Raw genomic sequence first — 27429 nt, 5'->3', positions numbered from 1 at the left:
ACAAAAGGGCACATAGGCTGCTAGCTGACATCGACAGACAGACAGTACTCAGTAGGTCTACAGTACAGTATACCACTGGTATACAGGCTACAGATCACATTAAATTTTCGAATTTTCGTACAACTACAAGCTCTCAACACACGGAAACGTCAAAATCATGAGGAAAGTCTGAACTCGTGAAAGCGTGGCGTCTTTGCTGTCACACATGCTCGACTTCGCTGTATAACTTGTGCGCCGGGTAGTTATTCAAGCACAGTATTGTTTGTTTGTCGTGTTGAGTCGATGAGAGAAACGTTCAGTGAGTCTTGCCAATGAAAATCGTCTTTGTGTGCACTGCTGAGTATATGCAATATCTTTTATGATACCTTCGCCGCCACCAGGTGACTGGTAAATCCAAAGACAAGAAGAGTTTGAATAGGGTGTGCAGCTGTTGGTGACTTTTTCATTGCTTGAGTAGTATTGGTGACCTCCACAGCCCAGGCGTGTCTTGATTGTGAGAAAAATGGCAGCGCAGAGGAAATACCCACTACATTGCCTTGTGTGGAATGATAACTATGCTGAATTGGAAAGTCACCTTGGAACCAGTGAGGTGAGAGATACTGCACTGATAAACACGTTTACTCGGTGGCAGGGCGAATACACGTTAAAGCAAATTGTCCATCTATGCTCATAGAAAGCTCAAAATATTACTCCTGGAAACCTAGTCAAGTTGATCACAATGATGTACTAATACGAATAAGCAGCGCGGAGACAATAACTTTATTATAGCAATCAGCAGAATCAGCGAAGCAAGAAGGAAGTTTTATTATCCATATTTTATTCTTGTTGATTACTACGTCCAATGTCCGCTTCGCTGATTCTGCTGATTGCTATAATAAAAATGATGTTGTTGGTTTGACAGCATGAAACAAGGTGGAGGACGCCGTGTTCGGAAACAGTGATCTTACTGCAACCATCCACGGTTGGTAGAGCCCCGGTCCGTTGGGACCATCTGAACCATATGGGTGTTGAACCCGGTTCTGACCCTCATTATGCTAGGGGAGTTTTTAAACTTCTGCTAACGTCAGTCGTGTATTCCTTGATCGCTCCTGGATGTCATCCTGATAGTCATAAATAAAAGTAGCTATTCTAATCTGAATTGTAAACTCCCCTAGCATAATGAGGGTCAGAACCGGGTTCAACACCCATGATTCAGATGGTCCCAACGGACCGGGGCTCTACCAACCGTGGAAGGTTGTAGTAAGATCACTGTTTCCGAACACGGTGTCCTCCACCTTATTTCATGCTGTCAAACCAACAACATGTGTGAACTATAACAAGGTTTATCAAGTACTGGTGCTGTACTAGTATTGGATTATCTAGTATATCTGGTGCTAGTACTGTGCTAGTATTGGATTATCTAATACAATAAAAATGATGTAATAGTTTAGTTTACCACATCTGATCTGTGGAAATGCTGATACCAGCGACAATTGTATGCCGGTGTGCAGATAATGTTGAACATTTTGCTATGTTGCATGCACAGCAACCTATCGATATATAGGGCTTAGAGGACATGGTTCCTTACATGGCTTCTCCCTCCTCCCCGCATTATATTCTTTTGGCTAAATTGTCTCCATGGTCGCATCCAAGTGTGTGCGTGTGTGTGTGTGTGTGTGTGTGTGGTGGTGGTGGTGGTGGTGGTGGTGGTGGTGTGTGCGTGAGTGTGTGTGTGTAACTATCATTGCCTTCGGCGATGGGCTTCCAAAGGTCCAAAGGTGTGTGTGTGTGTGTGGTGTTGTGGTGTAGACCAGGCTGAATAGTGGCGGTCATTTCTTCAGCCTTGCAAGCTGTTGAATGGTGCAATCCCAGCACAAGTTGCTATGGCTTCTGCTGTAGCATCACCTCTGGCGATGGGCGTCAAATGGTCCTTGGTGTGGTGTTTATACACCAACTGCAATATAGTTTATGTACTGTTTTCAACACGGTGAGTCCTCTGCCTAGTGACATGCTGTCAACCGATCACCACTGCAATATGTATGGATTATACCATGAGTATGAGGGGGTACCTGTATACCGGTATACCGCCGAATATTTTCACGAGCGGGTTAGCACGAGGGAAAATATAAGGGGCACGGTATACACAGAGTACGAATGGTATAATCCATTTATCCCATGTACTGTCCCAAATAGAGCGTGGCCAACACTAAAATATCCCTTATTTACTCGTTGGCATGACCCGGGGAATATTCGTGACCCCAGCGTGGAATATTGTTTTACCCCAGCGGGGGATATCGCTCTACATATTTCCCGTTCAGATCCGATACTGATTGGCTGGAACCATGGTTTCCTATCGTGGCCATGGGATAAACTACTTGGATTGATGTGCTTCAGTCCAATCTGTCCATACACCTAGCGGTACACTACGATTGGCTACATGCTGATCTATCTCTCTATAACGTTGTGGGGTGCCATCCTCTTTCCTGGGGTTTACATTGTGTGTCTCTGCAACGCTCTTTGTGTACAGTAGACTAGAAGATCTCATCATCGATGTCTGTCTTGTCTGCATGTACTGCTTGTTGGCTAGGGGAAAGCATGCATCGAAGACCAAGATCCCCATGGCCGAACGCCACTCATGCTTGCGGTGACGCTAGGACGACGGAAGTGTGCCGAGCTGCTGCTATCACATGATAGCAACGCTCTGGTAGAGAATTCAAACTCCTGGGACAGTACGTACTTTAATTTGTTTTCTTCGTTTTTTTACATAATAGACACTAGCCTCTTTTACGGGAATAATTAACCAAGAAACACCAACTGCTTAGCTGCTGAACACCAACTGCTTAGCTGCTGTACTATGTTGATGGAATGGGTGGCTTGCCAGGCTTCTATGCTGTAGTTTTTTAGGTATATTTCTCGCGTTTGGTATGCCTCCTAACAATTTACTTACATGTATTTAAAACATCTTTGTGTACACTACGTGTTAGTGTTGAGACTTGCTTGTCCGAGCACCTTTGCTGCTGTGCACCAAATTCCACCCGCACCTCAGAACTGAGCATAGTACGGAAACACACAAGAGGTGCGGGGCAACTGATGCCTCGTTCTCTTCATCTTGGCTTACTGGCTCGAGATCAGCATGGTGCTATTGGAAGTGTAAGCAATCAAGGTTGGAGATTATGGACTTGCACTGACAAGAGCGGTTTTGTTGAAGGAAACCATTTAATTCTGGATAAGAGAGGTTCTTCATTGGAGGTTCTATGCTTCCGTAACTCATCAAAAATTATGTACACAGTGAATGAGTATACTAGCTTTGGGCTTGCAGGTAATCCGGTGATGCTTTTGCTTTCTTCCTGTTACCGCTGCTGCACATTGATCATAGTTGTCGACGAAGCAACGAGCAATGGCGATCGTGAGCTCCTTTCCAAGTGCATCCAGGCCAATCGGTATCAGAAAGCTGTTAAGCGGGCCACCATCATTCCCAAATTACTGCAGCAGCTCAGGGAGGTAAGTTTTGTTCTTATTCTAAATTTCTAGTATTCTTGTACATGCACAGTGTGTACTCTTTTAGGGAGGGGGGGGGGGGGAGGCTTCATTTTGTGGGCCTGTGGCAAACAGCGACAATTATGGATCTTGCTATGTTGTTGATGGGCAGGGCAGCTAGATGAACAATTCTGACTACCGTATTATCTCTAATATAAGCGCAGTCTCCAATAATAGCACGTCTCCAATAATAGAACACCTTGGGGCGGCATTCAAAAAATAAAGTGCTCAGTCTTCATTATAAGCACACTGTGTAAATTCATTATCTGTACCGACGAAAAACCCCTGAAATGTGTGTGTCTGACATGAATTTGGCATGGCAACATGCCTCTGAAATGAGGTTGAAATAATAATGGAACAGTCTCCAATAAAGGAACGTCTCCATTAATAGCACGGGGCGGAGGTACATTGACAAAATAAAGGATCGTGCTTATATTAGAGATAATACGGACTACTCTTTGAGCTATGCATGCATGGCATTCTTTCTGCAGTATTTATTTTAGTCTTTAAAGCTTGTGCTGTGATTTGATGTGGCTCCAGGCACCGGACTTCTACCTGGAGATGAAGTGGGAATTCACCACCTGGTGTAAGTTACTTGCTCAGCTGCACTTGCGTACTTTACATACGTTCTATTAATGATGCTACTTGTAGAAGAATACTAGTAGTGGATTTCCTGTTCACTGGTCCACTATTTCTTCTTAGATACTTTTTACGGTGCTCAAATGTTGCCATCCAAATGATGCCTATGGTAGTTGCAGGTGAGTGATAGCTCCCCTCATGATGTGGTGCTGTGCTGTGTTGCACTGCAGTGAAGCTGCCGATGCTGTCCAAGATGTGTCCAAGTGATACCTGCAAGATCTGGAAGAAGGGTACGAGTCACACTGCTTTTATTGCTTTTTGTGTTGCTTCTGTATGTTGGTGGTGAAGATATTCTCTTTACTTTCTCTCCCTCCTTCTCTCTCACATACGTACACACACACCACATGCGCACACACACCACACACGCACCAACACACACACCACACACACACACACACACACACACACACACACACACACACACACACACACACACACACACACACACACACACACACACACTCTCTCTCTCTCTCTCTCTCTCTCTCTCTCTCCTTGGAAGTAGTCTGGCGAAGTTACTCTTTGTGCTACATATCAGGGATGAGCAATGCTTTATCATGCCCTGTAAGTGCCTATACACAGGTGTATGTGTTTGTGGCAGCCAAGATTATGGATCTACCCGCATATGGTTAACTGTTGTGAATTTTGTGTCCTTTTTCAGGTGCCAATGTTCGAGTGGACCTCTCTCTACTCGGTTTTAAGAACCAGGAATGGGTACATGGAAATCGCAGTTTCATCTTTCATGGCTCCTGTAAGTTCCTGCTGTCACCAATTTGTCCTTTACTTTACAACCCAGTTAATGCAGTGATAGATTTCGTACATCAGCATGGGACTTCTACATACATTTCTAGCAGACCAGTACTCTTCAACTTCAGATGAAGGGCATGAGCGTATTGGAAATTCTCTGTCTCTGTCTCTCTCTCTGTCTCTCTCTCTCTCTCCCTCTCTCTCCTTCCTTCTCTCTCTCCTTCTCTCCCCCCCCCCCCTCTCTCTCTCTCTCTCTCTCTCTCTCTCTCTCTCTCTCTATCTATCTATCTATCTATCTATCTATCTATCTATCTATCTCTCTATCTATCTCTCTCTTTCTCTCTCTCTCTCTCTCTCTCTCTCTCTCTCGCTCTTCTCTCTCTCTCTCTCTCTCTCTCTCTCTCTCTCTCTCTCTCTCTCTCTCTCTCTCTCTCTCTCTCTCTCTGTCTCTCTCTCTCTCTCTGTCTCTTTCTCTCTCTCTGTCTCTCTCTCTCTCTGTCTGTCTCTCTCTCTCTGTCTGTCTCTCTCTGTCTCTGTCTCTCTGTCTCTCTCTGTCTCTCTCTCTCTCTCTCTCTCTCTCTCTCTCTCTCTCTCTCTCTCTCTCTCTCTCTCTCTCTCTCTCTCTCTCTCTCTCTCTCTCTCTCTCTCTTTCATTGTTGATTGTAGCGGATGCTTGCACATTCATTGAAGTAGACCATGATCGCAAGCGCTACTTTCCTCAACTGCGTGTTGTTCAGTGAGTTGGTTGTGTGTTTGATTCCAGTTATTTCCTCGCTTGCTGTGTGTATGTGTGTGTGTGTGCGTGCGCGTGTGTGTGTGTGTGTGTGTGTGTGTGCGTGTGCGCAAGTGCATATGGAACCTTCGCTTTGATATAGTAGCTGCTCCGTTTTCCTCGTCTACAAGGGTTGTGGCTTACAGTGCACTGCCCATGCAAGGGTTGTGGCTTACAGCAAGAGTACATAAAAACCAGAGTGTGCAGCTTGGGGCCTTTTCTACTATGGGTGTCTGTCACGGCGGAATTCTGTGATTACATCATATTTGGCGCAGATCTGAGGCGGGAAATGGCGCAGTGCGTACAACTGAGCTGCAGTTGTGCAGAAAGAGACCTGCTTGAATCCTGCTTGTACGCACTACATCACAAAAATGATGTAATCACGGAATTCCGCCGTGACATCAACCCATCCGAGCTGCACACTCTGGTTTTCATGTACTCTTGCTTACAGTGCACTGCCGATGCAAGGGTTGCGGCTTACAGGGCACTGCCCATGCAATTGCTTTCACTTTGAAAACCTCAAGACCAGAACGATCTTCAGGCTTCTCACAGTCCACATCCTCAAAGCCGTTCCACTAGTAGTAGCATTGAATGCTTTAGAAGCTGTCTGTGTAAATATTCGCACTAGGAAGCCTAACCTCTGTAAACAAAAACATATCAAATTCACGCTTAGGGTATTGTATTGTATTGTATTTACTTGTATTTAGAAGGATTCTCCAAAAGCAAATGGATGCTCATCACGGAAGTCTTCTACATAAATATAGCAAGAAAAAAGGGGAAATTGGGGAGCGGGGAAGATGAAGCATGGGAAGAAGGGAAACAAGTACCTAAATATCGAGGTATAAAAGCAGGAAAGAAATCGACGAGAGAAGAAATCACCTCTGCAGTTAATCGCTGGACATTTAGATGAAAAAAACCCCAGGAAGGATTAATTTCAAGGGAAAAAATTCTCAAACGGAAAAGTTCGGAATTCCAGTCAGAGAATATCTATGCTGTGAGTAATAAGCCTTTAGAGCAATGTGGAAATTGACAGAGGACTGAACGCAGCGAATGTTTTCTGGAAGTTTGTTCCATTCCACAGATACTCTGAAGAGAGAGGATTTCAGGAAATGGTCGCCAGAACGAGGTAAAACTATAGAGGAGGGGTGACGACAACTAAGAGATACGTTGAATTTGAAACGAATTAGCAAAGACGGAAACTGGTAAAAGACATGAAAATAAAGCATGGGCAGAATCTGACCCCGCCACTTCAGGGATGACCAATCACAAGTACGATTTTAAGAATCTGCTTCGGAGTTTCCCACTCAGGAGGGTGTCTGGTCTTACAAAGCAGATATGAACGAGCAGCAACATCTTGCAGTCGGTCTAACGTAAGCGAATCTGAATGGGATACGGCGAATGACCAGACAGGGACTGCGTATTCTAGCAATGGTCGTTCATAACATGTTACATTTATAGAGCAAATTCACGGTTTGGGCAGAAAGGAAATGGGCCATATGGCGCAGCAGAAAAACACGACTGCGAAACGTATGGGTGGTAGTTTTTATATGGTCAGAACAATTTAGTGAAGGAGTGATAGTCACGCCATGACAGTGGCTATCACCTTTCTGAAAAGGCACACCGTTCATTGTCAAGGGGGATGATGGGCCGGGGGGCTAATGCATATTTTTGAAAGGGTAGGTGGACGCACTTAGTGGTGTTAAACGTCATGGCAGTGGCTGATGACCATTGACAACACTTATCAATGTCAGTCTGGAGCAATACATGATGGATAGAAAGTGAGGTGTTTGCTGGAGAAATAAGGATTAAACTAGAGTCATCAGCACGAAGGGATAGGGTGCTAGAAGCAGGGGCACCAGGAAGAGTTGATGCACAGGTTAAAAAGAAGCGGGCCGAGATGGGAACCTTGGGGTACGCCAGCGGTGATGGGCGAAGGGTCAGAAAGAGTTTGGCCAATGCGAACGCAAATACTACGATCACTGATGAAGTCCTTCGCCCAAGAACAGGCAGAAAGAGAACACCAACCAGAAACAGATTGTATAACTAAATGATGACTAACTCTGTCAAAGGCCTTAAAAAATCAAGGAACAGCTGGTCACAAGAAGACTTAGAGTCAAATGCACGCGAAACAATTGAGGTAAGCTGTACCAATTGATCAACTGTTGACCTCTTTCGACAAAAAAAAAAAAACTGGCTGGAGCTGATAATTTTATGGCTCTCAACAAACTCGTACAATTTGGCAACTGCATTCAACAATGATATAGGACGGTAATTGACTGGGTGGGAAGGGTTACCTTTCCCCTTGAACACAGGTACAACAACGGCAGATTTCCACTCCCTGGGCTGAGTACTGAAAACAGATTGTAGAACTGATCAGGTGGCTGCCAAGGAGGACGGTAACAACAGAACACAAACGTGGAGTTGGGGCGATGCTCTTGTTCTATGCACACAATTTCAATGGTTGGGTCAGCAGGCTGAAGATCTGGACGATGTTTGGTGGTATGAGAAATGGAAGGGTGGAGGAGGAATGCCACTCCGCCTCCACGTCGCACGGTATTGTTACGGTCATGCCGGATGATTTTGTATTCAGCTGACGGTGTTAATATTGAACTCGTGATATCAGGAGTCAACCAGGTTTCAGTTATGCCCAATATATCTAGTTGAGATGTGTGCAGAATAAGTTTTTTTTATCTCATCAGCCCGCTTCAGCCAACTGCATGCGTTAACTGTGCAGATTCTAATACTCGACGGAGACTTTATATCAGGAATACAAGGTGCAAAGTTGAAAGTCAAAGGGGATGGGCGGAATGGTGGAGCAAGAGGGTTCAGTGCGGTCACTTGCGATTGTGGGCCGGGAGAGAACGGGGCTGCATTTGGGCTAAGAGTAAAGGCGTGTGGTGATGTGGGCATGGTTGTAAATATTTAACTTGACTCGGTGAACCACCAATCTCGAACGGAGATGCCGTCTGGCCAAAACTCATTATCACTGACCTCCTCGTTGTGTCGCTTGTCCACTGTGAGACGTTCACACAGTGTTCCGTATCTTTTCTGAGATGGAAAGACTCTGCAGGCTGTTGCCGTCACGTTATTTCTTCTGCGGGACCAACGTGCAGCTTCTTAATCCGTGCCAATTTCCAAGTTGCTCTGGGAGCATTGTCACCAATTAGCACTACCGACTCAATTCTGGGCTCGACCTTGGAAGAGCGACTGTGGTGATGTTGCTGTTGGGTGCGTTCACTCAAGGTTGACAAATAGTCGTCTCTCCATTGCTGCCAAAACTGATTCAGCAGCCTGTCGCCCTTCTTCCTTTTATTGAGGAGGTCAGTTGCAGCTGATTGGCTGTCGGGCAGATAGCCAGGGTCACTGGCGTCATCTGGCTGTACCAACGGCGGATGTGCGGTTGACGTCCTGATGGAGAGGGACTGCGACGGTGTCAGGACATTGTCAATGTCGCCGCTCACTTTTAAGTCAACGGTCGCGAGTTGACCACGGCCTCCACTTCACTCAACACTGTCTGCAGCTGAGAAAGGCATAGCTTTAGTGCGCCAAGGATCTTGCGGAGACATCTCTTCGTGATGCCGACCATTCTCTCATAGAATCCTCCCATCCAGGGAGAGTAGGGCACAATGAATTTCCATTCAGTGGATAGTGATGCACAAAACTGGGACGTCTCATCGGAATTCACAGCTTTCCGGTAAGCTTCGTTGATCACTGAGTGCGCCAGTATGAACTGTGGTGCATTATTGCACATGATCAGGGCTGGGGCACCTCGTCGCGCTATGAACCATCTAAAGGCTAGCAGGAAGGCTTCAGTGGACATATTCTCCACAACTTCAAGGTGTACAGGCCCTACTACGGGGGTGGGGGGTCTGGCAGGTCGTCAACAACTCGTTAGTTTTGCCCCTTGGTTGGCTATCGCTGTCGCAGTACATCGCACTCTTGCTCGGTTTCTTCACACTTGCACCTTTGTGCCTTTCCTTTATGTTTTATGACTATGACTATGACTATGAGGTTTTTAAATGCATTTACCGTGTTGTTTGGGGGTGCTATTCTTTGCTCTTGTCATCACATCTCTGCTGTATGAAAGTCATTGTGCTTTGTCAGTATCTTTTTGTCTGTACTCTGCCTGATGGGAAAGCAATTTTAAAAGTACTAGTGGAAGAGCTTTGAGGATGTTGATTATGAGGTGCCTGAAGCTTTTTCTTTTCTTGAGTGATGATAGACTAATGCCCATAGCTTCTGCACTGTAATATCTTTTCTCAGGGAAGACTTGGAACAGCTGCGCCACACTCAACCACATGGGCAGTACGTCTCGGGCAAGCTAGCAAGTCCAGTGGCATCAACTGTTCTTGGGACCGATTCTCTTTCTTTTTCGAGGTATGTGTTCTTGGGACCGATTCTCTTTCTTTTTCAAGGTATGTGGAGTATGTGTACCAGAACAACAGTGCCGTCCAGTTTGGGCTAAGCACTCATGCACTCATGCACGCACACACACACACACTCACACGCACACACGCACACCATGCACACACACACACACACACACACACACACACACACACACACACACACACACACACACACACACACACACACACACACACACACACACACATGCACACACACACATACACACACACACACACACACACACACACACTCTCTCTCTCTCTCTCTCTCTCTCTCTCTCTCTCTCTCTCTCTTTCTTCTTTTGTGGGAGCTACTGTGCTGGTTTGACGCCTGTGTTGCCTGTCTTGTTTCACATGCTGCAGATCAAAGAGCCTGTTTGGTTTTGGATCGGAGCGCGAGGAGGAGATTAGTGGCTTTATCACCAAGGTAAGCAGCTCTGTCCAGCCCATCACTACATTATAATATATTCACTACGTCATATGGCAAATGAGTTTTTTAAATGTTCAAAGATACAGTGGAGATGTGCATCAACTAAACCTATGTTGCTTGTATTTTGAATTGTGTTAGTGGTGATATGGAGTAGTGGGTGTTAGTGGTGATATGGAGTAGTGGCCTCAGCTGAATTGTGTTAGTGGTGATATGGAGTAGTGGTTGTGTTAGTGGTGATATGGAGTAGTGGCCTCAGCTGTAACATACAGTCCTCTGCAGCTGTGGTCGCTCTGCCAGGAGTTTCACTGGATGGTGCCCAGCGCTTTGTAGTTGTTGTTGTTGTTGTTGTTGTTGTTGTTGTTGTTGTTGTTGTTGTTGTTGTTGTTGTTGTTTTGGTTTGGCAACCATTCCCTTACCTGGTGCATTCACTACCACTATCCCGTTACCCACTTGTCCTACTTGTCTCTGTTGCTCTTGATTGGCTATACCGACATCCTCCCGCGCTACAAAGTGTATTTATCCCTTTCGCTACTTTTCTTGTTTCCCTCACAACCGCTAATCAAATGTCATGGTTGGCTAACAGCCACTCTATCCAAATTGGTCGGTGTTCCCACTACACCTTGAGATGTTGCTATAAATATAATGAATAAATTAAATAAATTTTGGCCCGGACGTCAATAAATACAAACTCGCTTTTGGCTTTATTGACTCAGCTGATAAACGCAGACACCGAGATTGTTTTACGGTATATTGAAGATGCTAGCATTGTGTGTGTGTTGCCCTCTGTCTGTGTGTATTGCCCTCTGTCTGTGTGTGTGTGTGTGTGTGTGTGTGTGTGTGTATGTGTGTGTGTGTGTGTTGCCCTCTGTCTGTCTGTCTGTGTGTACATGTCACCCCGTACCATGCGCCACTCCACCACTCCACCACTGCAGGTCTATAGCGCTACTGGTGTGGACATCGTGACCAGAACAAGAGTGGAGCATCTGAATGAAGCCGATAGGCAAGGCAGAACCGGTATGGGTGCTGAATTCCTTGAGTATGCCTGGCTGTAACAGCTACACCTTGTGCTAAGATTTCTCCGCAATCTCAATTATTTTTGTTCGGAGTGGCCCCGTAGTGATAAGGATTATGCCTGTACACTGCAACTAAAAGTTGTGGGAATGAAAGGGGAAAGGTCTGAACAAAAACTTGACTGTCACACCACCAGAGCTCAAACCAGGATCTCCATTTTCGCTATAGGCCAGCGATGCTCTCACCACTGAGCTATGGTGTGGTCGTCATCCAAACAGCAACTGTTCAACAATTTCTTTAGACGTTTTGTAAATGAGAAAACGGGCAAGGAAGGGTTACTTAAGGAAATGTGCTTTGGTCCATGCAGCACTCCTGCACGGTATGTGTTAATGGCTGGATGTAGATGGGTTTTTGAGCAACTGTATGAGATGCTTGAATCCATGCAAGGTCCCTGCCACCAGTATGACAGTATGAGATGCCATGTCAGTACTGAATATGACTGTGCTCTGTTTTGTCTTTCTGGGTAGATGGAGTTCTGCCCATGCAACGGCTTCTTGCCGGAGAGGATGATAGTGGAACTGGACATCTATCCGAGCACGTTGCTGCGGCCAGCGGTGGTACTAGCAGTGCTAGCGGTGGAGGTATCCTTCGGACATTTGCCGGAATCACCACTGTATGGGCCTTATCGTGTGTGTGTGTGTGTGTGCGTGTGTGCGTGTGTGTGTGTATGTGTGTGCGTGCGTGCGTGTGTGTGTGTGTGTGTGTGTGTGTGTGTGTATTGTCACTATTTGCCCTGATATTTGTGGTCAGTGTTCTTGTTGATGATAAAGGGAATATGCACGATGTCTAACTACTGCAGTACCGTGCAGTGCACAACTTTAATGACTTTTTTTTCCAAATGGGTCGCAACATATCTCCCCTCTCCAGCACTGGAGATAGTTTAATTAGAAATGTTGATCTCAAAGTGCTGGACTGTCATTAAAATTGCTCTATGTTTTAAAAGCACGTTGAAGTATGTTGATCTCAAAGTGCTCGACTGTCATTAAGATTGTCCAATGTCTTAAAAGTTAAAAGTACTTCGAAGTACTTGCAAGAGCCGTGTTGCATATTTCTGATACTTTTCTTCTCCGTGTCCAGTCTGTTAATACCGTGAAAACTGAACGTGAACACGATCTGACGGCAGACGAGTATTTCTTGCATGGACCACCAGATGCGGCGTCAGTCGGGGACGGTTAGTTTCACTAGGTTACTGTGGCTGGGTGTGTGGGTGTGGGTGTTTGGGGGGGGGGGGTTGAGGGAGGGGAGGGGGGACTGTCAAGGAGTGATGATGTGATGGACTTGTACTTGCAGTGTGCGTATAGGAAATCCGGTCGGCCTGGTCATGACAGCAGCTTTGAGGGCCTTTTTTATTGTTTCATCTCTTTTGCCCCTGATGTGTGCAGAAATTGGCCGTCCCATGGAGCTGACTGTTCAAAAGCAATCGTTCAAAGCAACTGCCTGCCTAGCAGATCGGTTTCCTTTGTCGTTACGAGATCAAGTGCTTCCCGTCATTGAACTCATGGTAAGTACAGGCGGTTGCACTCCATCAGTCTTGACATTCAGGTCCTTGCCACTTTTGTCGTGATCTGATTGTAAGACGTGGGAAAGGAGAAAGAAGAAAGAAGGAAAGAGGACAAGAGGTTTTCTCGGGAAATAGGAGGGGTGCCATGACGAGCAGAAGTGAGCCGCGGAAAATGTGAAGTAGTGTGTAGTCCCAATTGGGAAAATTCTTGTGTTTTGATTTGTGTGTGTACCAAAGGCCTTAGCGTGCTCACCATGTTTGATGATGTGCTGTATGCCTAATGTGAACTGTTTTGTCCTATAGTCAACGCATTCACCTCACTTTGGCCGAGTTCGTGATTTCATTGCGCTACAACTGCCAGCCGGCTTTCCGCTCAAGATTGGTGAGTTGTGGTCCTGTTCTTGCTTGGCGTGGGGTGCATGGTGTTGGGAGATAAATCCTGATGAGCGCACAGTGTTTAGGAGATAAACTCTGAGTGTATGGTGTTAGGAGATCAAACTGTATCCTAAAAGTCAATCCCTGGACAAGATATTTGCATGGAATCTGCCAGATCCCAGGGTAGGGAGTTCAGTTCCGGTCACAGAAAAGCGAAAAGTGCAGTCACAGATCGCCTGTACAAAGTGAATGGGCACCTCGTGACTGCAGTTCGAGATGCAGTTCGAGGCCCGAGTATCTTCTCCCGCGGCCTTTTCGTCCTTGTCGATGCTATTTTTAGGTAGCTGAGGTCATTACCTTTCCAATGGTGCCACACATGCCATGCTTCCAAAAATAATGCCTCCGCGCTTGGCGCGGATGCACTTCGAAGTACTAATTTCGACCAGATCCGTACTCGGCCCCACGAGGAACACCCGATTTTCGTGTTCAGCGGCCTCGAATTAGCCTAAACCAAGAGGATTCTAGAACATTGAGGCTCGCGCTTTATTGCGGTAGAAGGAAGATGATCACAGAAACCAGCCCACGGCGATTTCCTGGTGGTAGACGAAAAAATCGAGTGAACTGCGCGCACGCTGTAGAAGCAATGACGGTGAAAACGTGTGACTTGTGCAAGCAGGCGCGCACGGCATGCGTGCACACTGCATGGCATGCACACATCCGGTATCGCCATGTATGCACCAGATAGTGCAGTGCTGGACGGAACCACACGGCTCACATACATACTTGCATTTACTTCTGTGACTACTCTCTCCCCCGTTTTCCGATCTTCAATCGACTATAACTCTAGATTGCCTTGGAATTTTGGGTTCAAATTTTCACAGGTTGTTTCTCACATCTTCCCGGTTTAGAAAGACTAGCGTTTTATGCGAAACTCGCGAATTTGGTTTTCGATTGAAGTCCCTACCCAGGGTGCTGTGATTAACTTAGCCGGCATATGGCACTGGCACAACTTGCCAAACAAGCTACGTTGAAATCAGCACTGGCACTGTATTAGTACTACAACTTCTGTCTCTCCTTTCCCATGTGTCGCTGCCGCTCTCCAATTGGGCATTTTTTCCTTCTCGTGGCGTGTATCTTCCAGATATTCCCTTCTTTCACATCGTCCAAGCTTCTATCACGTTTGGCAATCTGAACGGGTCCAGTGTCGAGCCTCCCCATGTCAAGCGTGTCAGTGTCCCCGTGTCGCAGAGTGAGACTTCCGCCGCTGGCGATACTGGTGCCGCTGGTAGCGGTGGTGGTGTCCGTGGCACGCAGGTGGCAAGCGGCAGTGGCAAAACTCGCCGCCGCGGCCACCAGCGCGACATGGGCAGCAGCGTCGATGAGGAGCAGCGCCCGTTCTTGGCCAGCGGCGAGAGCGGTGCCGACAGTGCCGGCACCTCCGTCGATCTCCAGGAAGTGGTGATGATCGATGACGAGTGCTTTGAAGCGCCGGCACACTACCAGCTGATGAGCAACGTGTACGATGAGTTCATTGGCGGAGACGACCAGCTGATGAACGAGGATCGTCTGCTGCAGTACGCTATCAGTCAGAGCCTGGCGAATCAAGACGCTGCTCGTAGCACTGGTGGTGATGCGTCAGTGACTGGTCAACGCAGTGCTGCTGATACCAGTGCTGGTGAACAGGTGAGCCGCTAGGTACAGTGTTACTCTATGAAATCCAATCAAGCGAGTCAATGCCACGCCGGGTGCTGTGCACACCCAGACCTGTGAACACTGGGCCGTGCACTGCCGCAGGGCGCCAACAACTTGACTCGCGCGATCGGATTTCATAGAGCAGCACTGTACATGTAGTTTAACATATTGACATGTTGTGCAGATCAAGTCCTTACGATGCATAACCTCGAGGACATGTGTATAACCCAACACTGCGTGTTATGTATTGTATACTGTCACATCTGATGGGGAATGTATATCCTGTACTACTACTACCCAATGCTGTACAGGGTTCTAGCCAGGTCAATATAGTAGGGGGGCGGGCATGGGAAAAAGTTACCCCATGACCCATTTTTTCCATTGTCCAAAATTGTCTTGCCATGCAAAATGCAACATACAGGGTGAACCCCCCCCCCCCACTTCACCCCTCACAAATGTGCCTTTATGAACCCTCTAGTAGTGACTATCGACTGTATTTTCGTTGAATGGCGTGAAAAAACACAAAAATCGGAAAATGAGTAGGGGGGCGGCACTTTTTCACAGGGGGGGCGAGCAAACGTTGTAGGGGGCCGCAGCGCTGCGCCCCCCCTACCCCCCCCCCCCCTTTGGCTAGAACCCTGCTGTAGACAGCACGCTGTTTCGGCCATAAAGACCTCATCAGTACAGCTACGAGCTTTAAGTAAACCGAGCTACCAGCCATTGTGCAGAGGAGGCACCACAGACATTAAGATAGCTCGTCTCTCTAGCGCCAGAGTTTTTTTTCAGGGAGTAGTATAACGTTTTATTGCGGACAATCAATATGCAATGCGATCGTACGATGAAAATAAAGCGCCAGAGTGCTCTAACTACGAAAAGTAGCGGGCAATGCGTAATGCAGCAGCACTACAGCAGCCTACTGAGAGTGCTAAACAAGACGAAAGTCGAAGAGCATAATACCCAACTACACTATAATTTACCTGGACTTTCGACCTATGTTGGAATTATAAATGCATGAAGCCATCGCAGGTGATGTACATGCAGTGCCCAAGTTGTGCATGCCACTGGCGCAGCTGTGACAACTGCATTTTTCCATCTTCAGTGGATCCAGTTGTGTTCCTCTGCTATTGATGCCCATCCACTAAAGAATGACAGCATGGCGATTGAATGCATTTTGTGAAACTCTCTGTGTGCTCCCCTGCGTCTTTACCCAAAAGTCGAGGTCTGATTTTCTAACGGCAAACATGAATTGTTTCGTTGTTATCCAGATTCCACAGCCCTGGCATGTCTAATCTTTTGTAACATTGAATCATTCCATTATACTAGCGAGGCAGTTGTGAATGGTTTGATGTCAGCTCACCAGTAATTATTCACTATCATTTCACACTGGATGTTCCCTTTTTTAAACACAGCTACACCTTCGGTCTGATTGATACGTACTGCAATGTAGTGGAGGGCAAGTTCAAGTCCTTTTTAAACTGTACATTATGTTTCTACGTCAAGATGCGCGTGTGGATGAGCATGAAGAGTAAAAGGCCTTTTGTGGTTATCCCTCGTGTTTTGTACGTGTACATCAGGTCACGTTCATGGAAGCGCTGCTGTCGTCCCCGCCGTCTCCACCGCCTCCACGACAGCCCAATCTCACTGGCGCTGAGGATGTGGAGTTGCAACGGTATGTGCTGCACGTGTCATTGCGTATCCTGTCCTGTGCTGTATCCTGTCCTGTGCGGTACATGCTTCATACTGTTGTGTAGTGAGAACTTGGGACATTCTTGTGGGAACGGAGCATTACCTATTTTTGGTCCACATCCAAAGGATTGTGGACGTGGCATCCGTGCCTTTATCTTGCTGTCAGCCATGGATGTTCTTCAACGTTGTGCTAGGTACAATACTAGTAAAATGTCGCACCTGCTGTGCAGTCCACAGCTGGTAGACTTGCTGTAGAAACTGTATCGGGTCAATACCATTTTGTTGACATGCATACATGTGTGTATGTGTGTGTGTGTGTGTGTGTGTGTGTGTGTGTGTGTGTGTGTGTGTGTGTGTGTGTGTGTGTATGCGTGTGTGTATGCGTGTGTGTGTGTGTGTGTATGCGTGTGTATGCGTGTGTGTATTGTGTTGTGCTGTGCCGTGCTATCAGAGCGCTAATGCTGAGCATGCAGAGCAGCGAGGCGACCAGCGACAGTAGCAGCGCTAATGCATACGAAGAGCTTGCACCACCGGTACCGACATCGGCCCGGCCAACGTCCGTATCCGGTCTATCCACAACTGGGTCCACTCCGTCAGCGCCTCTCAGTGACACCGAGGCTATGCAGCACATCTTGGCTATATCTGCTTCGGAGGCCGAAGAGGAGCGACGTCGTCGTGAACAGGAAGATGCCGACTTGGAGCGCATACTCCAACTCTCCTTGGCCGAGAAATAAGTAGAAACGTCGAGTTTACTTGTAGCTACTTTGAATGTTTTGAGTTGACGAGTCCCGTTTGCCCCTCTCCTTCCGTGAAGCTAGACCTTATCTTCCTCGCAGTGTGTACATACCGGGTAAGTTCGTATGTATCTTTATTCTAGTTCAATTATCTAGCTGTTTTTACCAGCACAAGTTCTGATATAGCTTGCGCAAAACTGTAGTGCTGCACACACATTTTATCAAATTTGGGAAGGACCTCAGTCCCTAGCACCTAGTGACGTGCACATACTCTTTCACACGCTCATGTGTGTGTGTCTGTGTGTGTGTGTCTGTCTGTGTGTGTCTGTGTGTGTGTGTGTGTCTGTCTGTGTGTGTGGCGCGCGCGTGTGTGTGTGTGTCTGTGTGGCGTGCGTGTGTGTGTGCATGCACACATAATACCGTATACGCACGCACGCCATTCATGCAAACACTGCGCATACGCAGTTTTTCTTATTGTTTGCCGGTCAGTCGGTTATTTTGACATGATTTTCCAATTTGCTGTTTAGCGCTTCTTCCATTCCAATCCTTGCATGCAACTCAACTCAATCATAATAACACATCATCCTTACCTGGGAGCCATGAAAGTCCTCCTCGCGACACCGTGATCATAACGAACTGAAAATTTCACTGAACTAGGCCGAACGTGTTTTCCCTCGAGGCTCAAACAAGTTCACTCGTATAGGCCCCCGGTTTTTTTAGAGTACATTATGGAAGTACCATCTTCGTATTATTTTCCCATATTTTTTATGTTTCAAAACTCACCCCCCCCCCCCCCCCTGCAATATTGCCTCCTTTTTTAGCTATGGAGCTGGCGTGACGACATAGCCTCCGTTTTACTCTTACATCAACATGTACAATACTAGTACTTCAGTATCTGCTATTTTGATAGGTTTGCTTTTTCTACAGTGATAGGACATAATTGTTGTGTTGAGCTTGTTGTTGCTGATGTTGCTGCTTTGACGTGAAATCAGTACGATTCTGTTGCCCCGCGGCCACACGAACAGTGCCAGATGATGTATGTTGATGATCAGATGTATGTTGCAGCGAAACACCGGCATAACTGTTAGCTGTTGTCCATTGCAACTTGACTGGTGCAATTAATATTTGGCTCTGTCCTCTCTGTATTGAGCACCTTTGCAAGTGATTAGCAACTACTTAGCTCAGTGTGATGCATGATATGTGTTGTAGTCAATCCGCCATCTAACCTTCGAAGCATGACTGAATGAGTGATGACCATGGAGGTGCAGGTCCTGGGTGGAGTGCTCTCATACTAGCAAGAGTGCATAAACAAGAGTATGCAACTGTGGTTATGGGCCAGTGCGCGGCGCGCTGCCTTCATTACGTAACTTGCCTCCATCACGCTCTGAAAGCATGCACTCAAACCCACAATTTCTCGTACGAGTCCATCCGGTTTTGCTCGATTCATTCCAGTACCTACGCGATCTCTAAATTTTGGCGCGTGAACTCCAGTTCCGTACGAAATTCATTTCAAACCAGAGGGAAAGCGCGGTGTTTGATTTTCCGCAGTGCGCGGACTGCAGCTGAATGATGTATTGAAGGCAGCGCGCCGCGCATCTGGCCCATAGAAAAGAGATCACAGTTGCATACTCTTGTTTATGGACTCTTGATACTAGTCATAGCACACTTCTGATGATGAAGTTTGAGCAGAAAAAATAATGGGGAATGACTGCCTGAGTATTGTGGAAACACGGTGACTGTATCAAGTAAGTTCACAATGGCCGGTGGTGCTACTTTATCCATGAAAGCAAGAGTACAATCATAATGTGTACTCTTGATGAAAGGCATGAGCCATGAGGTTGGATTTCTGTGGCCAGAAGTCATGAAGTGTAGTTATCATGGTTATTGGCACAGGGAGTCGTAAATAAACGAGTCGATTCGTTTTTGGTGCAGGGAACTCGCAGTCGTGCCATGGCAAATCACCATGACGACCCCGACCGCCTTCTCTTCAAACGCAGCACTGAACCGGGGACGTTGCGATAGCTGTCGCTGCATGTATGCCGTGTCAGTCAGATCATCAGATGTGTTTTGTCAAGAGTCTGGGGCTGGGATTTGTTCACAAAACATTGTTTCTGAGTCCTGAATGTAATGTTCTGGAATCGATTGGGTACCGAGAAAGTAGTGTACTAGTTCGGCAGTTACCAAACGACGTGGAGCTGGCAACAACATTTGCCTGCGTTTCAAGTAACTTAGTTGACTTGACTGCCTATGGCGTTCACTCACCTTCAGAGGATCATCCCGAGTCGTTTTCTAGCAGCGTCTGACTGAAGTTACTCCGTGGTCTTTACTCTCACAGCTTCATAGCAAGCCGTTGCTCACTACCTGAAGTGTTGGCAGTTTTGGGGATCATGGCCGGCAACAGCTATCACATGAAGTTCGAGCCGGTGGACTGGCACAAGGCGAACGATTTTCTAGCCACCACTGCCAACAAGCAACGTGATGCCAGCGATCAGCTTCGTCAGCAGAGCACCACGCTGCGCAATGCCACCGAGAATCGCACGCAGTGGTCTCAGCACGACTCCAAGGCGGCGCTGCAGGACCGCGCCCGCGACGTGGACCGCTGGAAGCAGTCGTTGGAGACTTGCCTGGCGGATACGGAGAGCGAGATAGCTGCGCTGGAGAAGAGCAAAGACGAGACGGAGCAGTGCCTGAACGAGAAGGCAGTGCCACTCGACGTGGTCGTGGAGTGTCTCACCATGCGAGAGAGTCGTGTTTCCATTGATCAAGTCAGAGATGCTGTTGAAATACAACTGCATAAAGTAAGCGGTGACCCCATTTTGCATTGCCACAATATACGTGCCGGGAGCATAGCGGGGGGGGGGGGGGGGGTCCTTACTTATTTGGGTTACATTTGCCGGTCCACTTTTTTGTCGTCTTCATACTTGCATACATGCGCCTATATTCCTCAAGTCAGTTTGAACTCGTGTTCGGGGAGGGGGTTGGGGTGCTCTTACCGTTGCTAGCTATGCCGGCAAGCACACTCCCAGCTCGGTCCACTTTACCCATGTATCAGCGTCTGCATGGCTGTGCAAAACGTGCGGCGAAGAAGATTTCACTTGCACGGCGCATAGCTGATCCATGGAGTATATGTGTCTGACGGCTCAACCGCCAGCCATAAGTACGTGGAGCAGTTTCCTTATAATTGACACAACGACCCACCGTAGTCGTGAAGGAACTGTAGTTACTAGTATTCTACAGCAAGTATACCCTGTACCAACACAAGTATACCCTGTACCAACACAAGTATACCCTGTACCAACAAGTGAAGCCTTGGCTATCACCCAGGCCAACCCGGCCTTCTGGCCCCACTTTCGCTTTGACCTCTGAGTCTTACTCTGTACCCACCCCACATACCTCTCCTCTCCCTCTCCGAGTCTCTCTTCACCCCCACCCCCACCCCCATTCCCCGATGTGTGAAGTGCCCAAAGCCCAACAGTCTGTATGATTTCTTTGCATTCTCCTTCCAGGAGCTAGAGGTTGTTGAGGGCTGTAAAGCTCTTTTGGGACAGAAGCTGGCTGAATCCTACAACCAACTAGGGTAAGTTACGATTGCTCAATACCAGGCTGAGGGTACCGCGGAGTACTGTCTTGTTCTGTACACGATCCCGGCATGAATCAGCTCTACTTGTCTTCAGTACTGGAGTGGTAACCTATAGGCTATAGGCAACTTGATGGCATTGCTAGGTACGGCGTGCAGTTACCTGGCAAGCAAACCGTGATGACCTACCCAGCTCTGGTGCTGTGCATGTGCATGGTGAACTTCAAAGTAACCTCACCTCTCAGTCCGGGGGGGGGGGGGGGGAGGAGCAGATTGCAATGTTGTCACAGTTTGTGTTGTAAGATCAAGTTCTCGGAATCAGAAGTCCTTGTCCTTGTGACCTAACTTTGTTCTAACCTTGATCTCTACCCTCTCTCCTGTGCAGAGCATTGCAGGAGGCTCGTCACCAACTGCAGCTAGACATCGCCGACAAGTCAGCAGCACATGGTCTGGATTCGGAATGCATCAAGCTTGACCATACGTCGGGTAATATAGGACTGTGGAGAAACTCGACTCGTGTTGAAAACGGGTAAGTCAAGCCAGCTTATCAGCCAGCTAGCCGCAGAGCTGCCACAGATCAATATGGCAATAGTTTGTGTCCACACGTTAATGCGACCACTTGTCATAGAGAACCCCTACAAGAAGCAGCAGTACTGAGGGGATGTGGCTTCCACTCAGGTGACCCTGTATGTGTACAGGGGGGCCCCCTGTACACAGGGACCACCTGTGCACAGGGACCACCTGTACACAGGGACCACCTGTACACAGGGACCACCTGTACACAGGGACCACCTGTACACAGGGACCACCTGTACACAGGGACCACCTGTACACAGGGACCACCTGTACACAGGGACCACCTGTACACAGTGACCACCTGTACACAGGGACCACCTGTACACAGGGACCACCTGTACACAGAGGCCACATATCAGTGGAGGTTTGTGAGCGGGTGCCCTAGGTTTCACTCCGAGGCTAAATCGATGCAGTATGGACTGCAGTACATGTACATGAAGCATCTTGGCCAGTATTCCACGGTGCCTGACTCTGTATTCCACGGTGCCTGACTCTGTATTCCACGGTGCCTGACTCTGTATCCGCATCCATATCTCACCGCCCAAGTCCTTACTTGCTCTTGCATGGCGAACTGAGTCAGGAGCTGTGAGCTAGGGTCGGTTAGCATGTAAGTATGAGTTCTTGTCAAGTTCGAAACTATGTCACTCTTACTTACCTTGGCCAACCCATGCCGCATATTCCTGGAGACAGCACTGGATAGTACGGTACCAGTACTGGCATACAATACAATCAGTACAGTAATGATACTGTCTGTATTGACACATGATTGTATCAAATTTCCCTCTGTGTTTAGAACGGTCACGCCGAAAACCTGGGACTCGTACTCAAACTACAACACCATGCGTGCCCAAGCCGAGATGAAAGCATCTGTGTCGTTGCGCGATGCCATCAGTCACACCATAGCACAGGTACTAGTATGCTGTTCTTGTTTGGTGACCACTTGTAGTTTGATTATTTGAATTCGAAAACCCGGTCTCGCTGTACAATGTACAACAGCATACATGTTTAACAGTTGCGTGTCCATGCCACCAGCCTCACCAGGGTTTACCATTACGCTAATAATCAGGTATTAAAAAACTTGTTGTGTTGGTCACTTTGATCTCCTGTGCTGAAGAACAGCCGAGTTCAAGGAGGGTTTTTTCAAAGGTGACCAATGAATTATGCATTTGAATGGCAAGAAGTAGGGACATGTCAGGCTAGATAAGTTTTCTCTACGTTCCACGTTGGCCCGCACACAAGACCACTGTAATTACTAATAGCCTTGTGGACCTAGATCGACACTGTACTTTTAAAAACTAGGCTGGAGCATTGAAACATTGAAATGCACGGCTTTCCTCGATTGTGCATTGTTGCGGCGTCCCCTGCAGACAAACATCGACCTGCAGGTGCAGCACCGTGCGACCAACAGCGCATATCGGCGGCGCCTGCACGAGATGAAGCAGACCCGGGAGGAACTTGTCTGGCAGCAGAAGACAACGGCGGATGAGCTGGCCAAGGTCGAGGCAGAGGTGAACAGCTTGGCGGACGCCCTCCACGCCAAGAACGCGCCGATGATGATCGCGCAGACGCGCCTGGAGGCGCGCACCCAGCGCCCCGGCGTGGAGCTGTGTCGTGACGGTGCCCAGCATAACCTGACCGGCGAAGTGGACAACCTGACCGGCACGATGCGAGCACTGGCTAAGCAACACCGTGCTGCTTCGTAAGTCATTCTCTATTGCCGAGAATTTAGAATGATGATCAACCATACAACCTGACATGTACATGTACTCCGCAGTCACAGGTACCTGCTGACGTCAGTGCATAGTACACTGTAGCGGCTATACCCCAAGTACAGGAGCATTGTGTAACAAAAGTAACACAGTTATTGATCCATGCGAAAGTATGTTGGAGTAAGAAGTTCCTTCGATTCGCAAATACATGTTCCCGTTGCGCATGGGAACACATTTTTATCAGACTTCCACTGCAGTTATGATTTCATACTACTAGTTCGAATTACCGTATTTGCCGGAGTATAACGCGCACCTGAGCATAATGCGCTTACACCAGGTTTTACTGTACATCTAAAGTGCACAATACTCCAGCAAACACGATAGATAAACTGGTCTGTGCTCTGGTTGCCATGTACCGTATACCATGATGTTGGCTCTTGGATTGAGACCATAAATTAGGAACATTAAAATGGAACATGGATGCAGCGAACGGGGTGTTTGGTACTTGGTCACTTTGGTGGTGGGTCCGATCTACTCACCTCCCACCACAGTAGGAACTGCATCTCCACCTTGATGCTTGAGCGAGTTGAGGTGGTGGTGTTCCTACGGATGCGGAAAACTCGGTCTACCCGAGTCTCTATGCATACCGCGGAACTATTATTTTCTCTAATTAGTCAACGGCCAAGCTACCATCATGTGTTATCAACAGATACCTAGAGCACATTTTGTATTGTATTGTTTATTACATTAATGTTTCTGACTTGATGCGCCCGTCAACGGTTAACTTTGCTACTCATCATAATAATTTTGTTTTGTCTCTGAACTAATTTTTGTTGTCATTGCAGAGAGGCACTGGAACGACTACAACGCACCCTGCAGCGCATCAACAACGACATTCGCATCAAGGAGAACTCAATGGGTCTCGACCTGCAGTGCATGCAGACCCGGCAAGGCAAACTGACCGACTGCGACAGCTCCCTTGCCCAGGAGTTCTACGTCCCCCAGCAGCAGCAGTCGGAGGAGCAAGAGCAGCACGAGCAAGGCGGCAGCACACCGCGCATGGACAGAGGGATGAGCCACGATAGTTCCCGTGCCAGCACTGCTCGCTCCAGCGCGACCACACTCAGCCAGAGCACAATAAATAGTCCATGATCAGAAGACTGGAGGATAGCGGTCACTGTCATGGTTGTGCACTGGTGTCATGGCTACTGGCCTATTGCTCGAGTACTGGCCAATAGTCTGGCGTGCAGTTACGGTTCACCAGTATGAAACACAATGTACATGATTGTGTACTATGCTCTTCACGCGCAGTCTGTTAAGCACACACACACACCTACAGCAAGCAGTGCAGACATGAAGGCTACGCGTGGCCTCCTTTCTTGGACATAAAGTCATTGCCCCAATGGCACCGCAACCAAGCAACTATGATCGTATGCTCGTCCGTAACTTGGGCTATTGAGTGCCGTCTGTTCTTTATCCTCATAGTAACTTAGGTAATAGGTAGTGGTGTAGAGCAGTCCTGCTCTTCCGTAATAACTTACTGATTATTGGCAATGATCAGTCTTGACTTCTAGAACAAAATGAGCTGCGCACACATTAATAAATATTCTAGGAATCAGTTTTGGCTTTCCTTATGTTTTCTTTTTCAATTTGTCATAATACCTGGGTCTGTTTCAACTGATGAAGTACATGTAACGTGCTACACAGCGCATGCTTGTCTACTTCCAAGTACCGTATTTTCGGAATTAGTGCCAGTCTTTTATTAACGCCTGTCTGAAATAAGGTCCACATCATTTCCGGGCTTTTGTGTGGATTTTACAAATTGGGTGAAATTTAGGGCCCGCAAACTACTAAGGGCCTTGGCCAGTATTGCCGAAAATACGGCATGTCCAGTAGACTCAGACTCTCTTCCTCTCTGTCTTTGCTCTCTGTCTGTCTGCCTGTCTCTCACTCACTCACACAGACAGACAGACAGACAGACACACTCGATCTCTATGCACTACATGTACATGCAGCTACAAATTGTAAGTTACATGTAGCTGTCAACACGTTTTAGCGCTCTCGCACACACGCACACAATGAACTTGCCCTCAGTGTCCAATGATACACACTATTTACTTCATTCCACTGCATCAACTACTTGACTGTTGTGGTGCAGTGGGCACATCGAGTACTGAAAACTGGCTGCATTTGAAGGCTGTAGCATGTTCAAACACATCTGAAAAATAGTGGAAGACCAGTCCAGCAGTTCAGATGACTATGTAGTATATTGTTTGTTGCACACTGACCTGAAGAGAACAGTACGAACTGTACTCAAGATGGGTAAATTTATAACATTTGTTACGATCCTACTTCAAAGCACATCTCGCTGTACAAGCCAATGGCAGTCTGAAGACTCGAAGCAATACCAGCACACTCAAGTCAGAGTGGCTGACGACGTAAGTAGGGGGTATGCACATGAAACCGTAGCATGTACACGGCCACCACGATGTAAGGGTCTTCCAAGTTCCAACTGAGTAGGCAGCTAATGGTCAGTATGGCAGTGGTGCCATTGTGGTATCATTATAGTGTGCTGACCATAGCCACAGGTAATCACCGCCACACAAATCCATCCAGAGTGTCGGCGAGTTGTCAACGACGCCAGTTTGGTACTGTAATGATGTTCACTGACATAGCTCCAAGCCTTCGCACATTGGCAACATTGCATAATCGCACCCGCCGTCAGTGCTGTAGCAAAGTTGCTGGTGTTAAAGAAACAGAGATCCATACAGAGCGCATTCCACCGGGAAAACAGGGTCTGTTCTCCCAGCATTCAGTAGGGTCTTTGCAGCCGTTGGAATTCCAAATCCTTGCCAACATACGCGTCATGATTCATACGGATCTGCAATGCGCCGATAGACAGCCAAGTGCTTGTCGCCAGAGTTGCGAGACACTTTCTTGCCTTCTTCGGAGCTGTTGAAGAGCACCGGCACGATAGGATCATCAGCTAGCTCTTCGTCGGTCAAGCGCTTGAACAGCGCATGCTCATCTAAACACTTTGCCATCCACTCATGCAGGTCCAGCACATCTGTCACGGTGTAAACGATGCCGCCTTCGCGCAAGACGTACGCATACTCGGCGAGAAGAGTCGGGCTGATAATCCTCCACTTGTGCTTGCACTTCTTGAAGTGCGGGTCGGGAAACAGGAAGAACATCTTGGAAAGCTGTCCTTTCACGAAGAAGTTGGGCAAGTACTTCATGGCGTTGTGCCGGAGCACAGCACTGTTCTGATAGCCGCGCGTTGCCTCGTGCTGCTTGCGCAGAGCGATGATGCGGTCGTTCACAAAGTCAGCAACTTTGACACGGATCTCCATTCCGAGCATCAGCGTCGTCGGAAACAGCTGAGCGAGTTCGACCAGCAGTCCACCGTACCCGCAGCCCACATCTGCAAACTCGACTTGACGTGAAATAGCCGCGGATTCAGGCAGGCAGGGTTTCTTTGCTGACGGTTCAACTGCCTGCTGATCATCGCCGCTAGCAGCTGCTTGATTATCATCACCTACCGCCTCAGCACAGCTACTTTTACTGTCGAATACCTCAGGGTACAAGGATGACCAATCCATCTCTGATGGCTGTACAGGATAGTCGAAGATATGATCAGCAATTGGATTCACATGTGCTCTCTGCCGATAGTACTTCTTCTGCGGCAGTTGAGCCGGCTCGGCTACTTTCTTTACATCAGCCATACCAACACACGAAACTGAACAATTCTAGCAAATGGAATATCGATCTGCATGCGATTTTTCTTTCCAGAGTTCACTTCCTGCGCAGTTCAGTGGTCCTGAACAAGCAATATTTGCCCGATTGGAAATCCCTGAAGAGCCAGGCAGAGCTAGAGGCAATGTATAGACAGGGCCTAGGGCCCAGGAATAGGAATCGTCGCAGACAATTATCCACTCAGATAATGATAATAATCTGTGGCTGTGTACATTTTTTTGCTTCTTTTTCTGTCTGCT

At 47.6% G+C, this 27429-nt stretch overlaps 3 protein-coding genes across 3 annotated transcripts; 2 read left to right on the top strand and 1 right to left on the bottom strand.

The window, feature by feature from the left end:
* Positions 1-125: 125 nt before the first annotated feature.
* LOC135805142 (ankyrin repeat domain-containing protein 13B-like) lies at positions 126-18751 on the top strand. Its single transcript, XM_065319140.1, has 17 exons — positions 126-589; positions 2567-2708; positions 3356-3480; positions 4057-4102; positions 4326-4385; positions 4817-4906; positions 5569-5638; positions 9938-10051; positions 10447-10510; positions 11446-11527; positions 12052-12197; positions 12662-12755; positions 12967-13085; positions 13389-13467; positions 14602-15143; positions 16727-16821; positions 17290-18751. Exons 1-17 carry the CDS (start codon positions 503-505, stop codon positions 17570-17572), a joined length of 2238 nt encoding a protein of 745 aa, XP_065175212.1. The 5' UTR covers positions 126-502; the 3' UTR covers positions 17573-18751.
* A 908-nt stretch (positions 18752-19659) lies between these two features.
* Positions 19660-25227, top strand: LOC135805143 (tektin-2-like). The gene is made up of 6 exons (XM_065319142.1): positions 19660-20370; positions 21079-21149; positions 21535-21678; positions 22519-22633; positions 23093-23424; positions 24280-25227. Exons 1-6 carry the CDS (start codon positions 19960-19962, stop codon positions 24584-24586), a joined length of 1380 nt encoding a protein of 459 aa, XP_065175214.1. The 5' UTR covers positions 19660-19959; the 3' UTR covers positions 24587-25227.
* A 303-nt stretch (positions 25228-25530) lies between these two features.
* On the bottom strand, positions 25531-27376 carry LOC135805145 (tRNA (guanine-N(7)-)-methyltransferase-like). Its single transcript, XM_065319145.1, has one exon. The coding sequence runs from the start codon at positions 27157-27159 to the stop codon at positions 26299-26301; it is 861 nt and encodes a 286-aa protein (XP_065175217.1). The 5' UTR covers positions 27160-27376; the 3' UTR covers positions 25531-26298.
* Between the last annotated feature and the right edge of the window lie 53 nt (positions 27377-27429).

The sequence above is a fragment of the Sycon ciliatum genome, chromosome 1, assembly GCF_964019385.1.
Source record: "Sycon ciliatum chromosome 1, ocSycCili1.1, whole genome shotgun sequence".
Lineage (NCBI taxonomy): Eukaryota > Metazoa > Porifera > Calcarea > Leucosolenida > Sycettidae > Sycon > Sycon ciliatum.
Note: the sequence above shows the minus strand (reverse complement) of the source record. Positions and strands in the feature narration are given on the sequence as shown.

Excerpts from the sequence above, each read along its gene's own strand:
- LOC135805142 (XM_065319140.1), top strand. The coding sequence starts at position 503 with ATGGCAGCGCAGAGGAAATACCCACTACATTGCCTTGTGTGGAATGAT. Across the intron at positions 10,511-11,445 it reads TTAGTGGCTTTATCACCAAG|GTCTATAGCGCTACTGGTGT; the intron begins GTAAGCAGCTCT and ends CCACCACTGCAG. Across the intron at positions 16,822-17,289 it reads GAGGATGTGGAGTTGCAACG|AGCGCTAATGCTGAGCATGC; the intron begins GTATGTGCTGCA and ends CCGTGCTATCAG.
- LOC135805143 (XM_065319142.1), top strand. The coding sequence starts at position 19,960 with ATGGCCGGCAACAGCTATCACATGAAGTTCGAGCCGGTGGACTGGCAC. Across the intron at positions 21,150-21,534 it reads GAATCCTACAACCAACTAGG|AGCATTGCAGGAGGCTCGTC; the intron begins GTAAGTTACGAT and ends TCTCCTGTGCAG. Across the intron at positions 21,679-22,518 it reads TCGACTCGTGTTGAAAACGG|AACGGTCACGCCGAAAACCT; the intron begins GTAAGTCAAGCC and ends CTCTGTGTTTAG.
- LOC135805145 (XM_065319145.1), bottom strand. The coding sequence starts at position 27,159 with ATGGCTGATGTAAAGAAAGTAGCCGAGCCGGCTCAACTGCCGCAGAAG.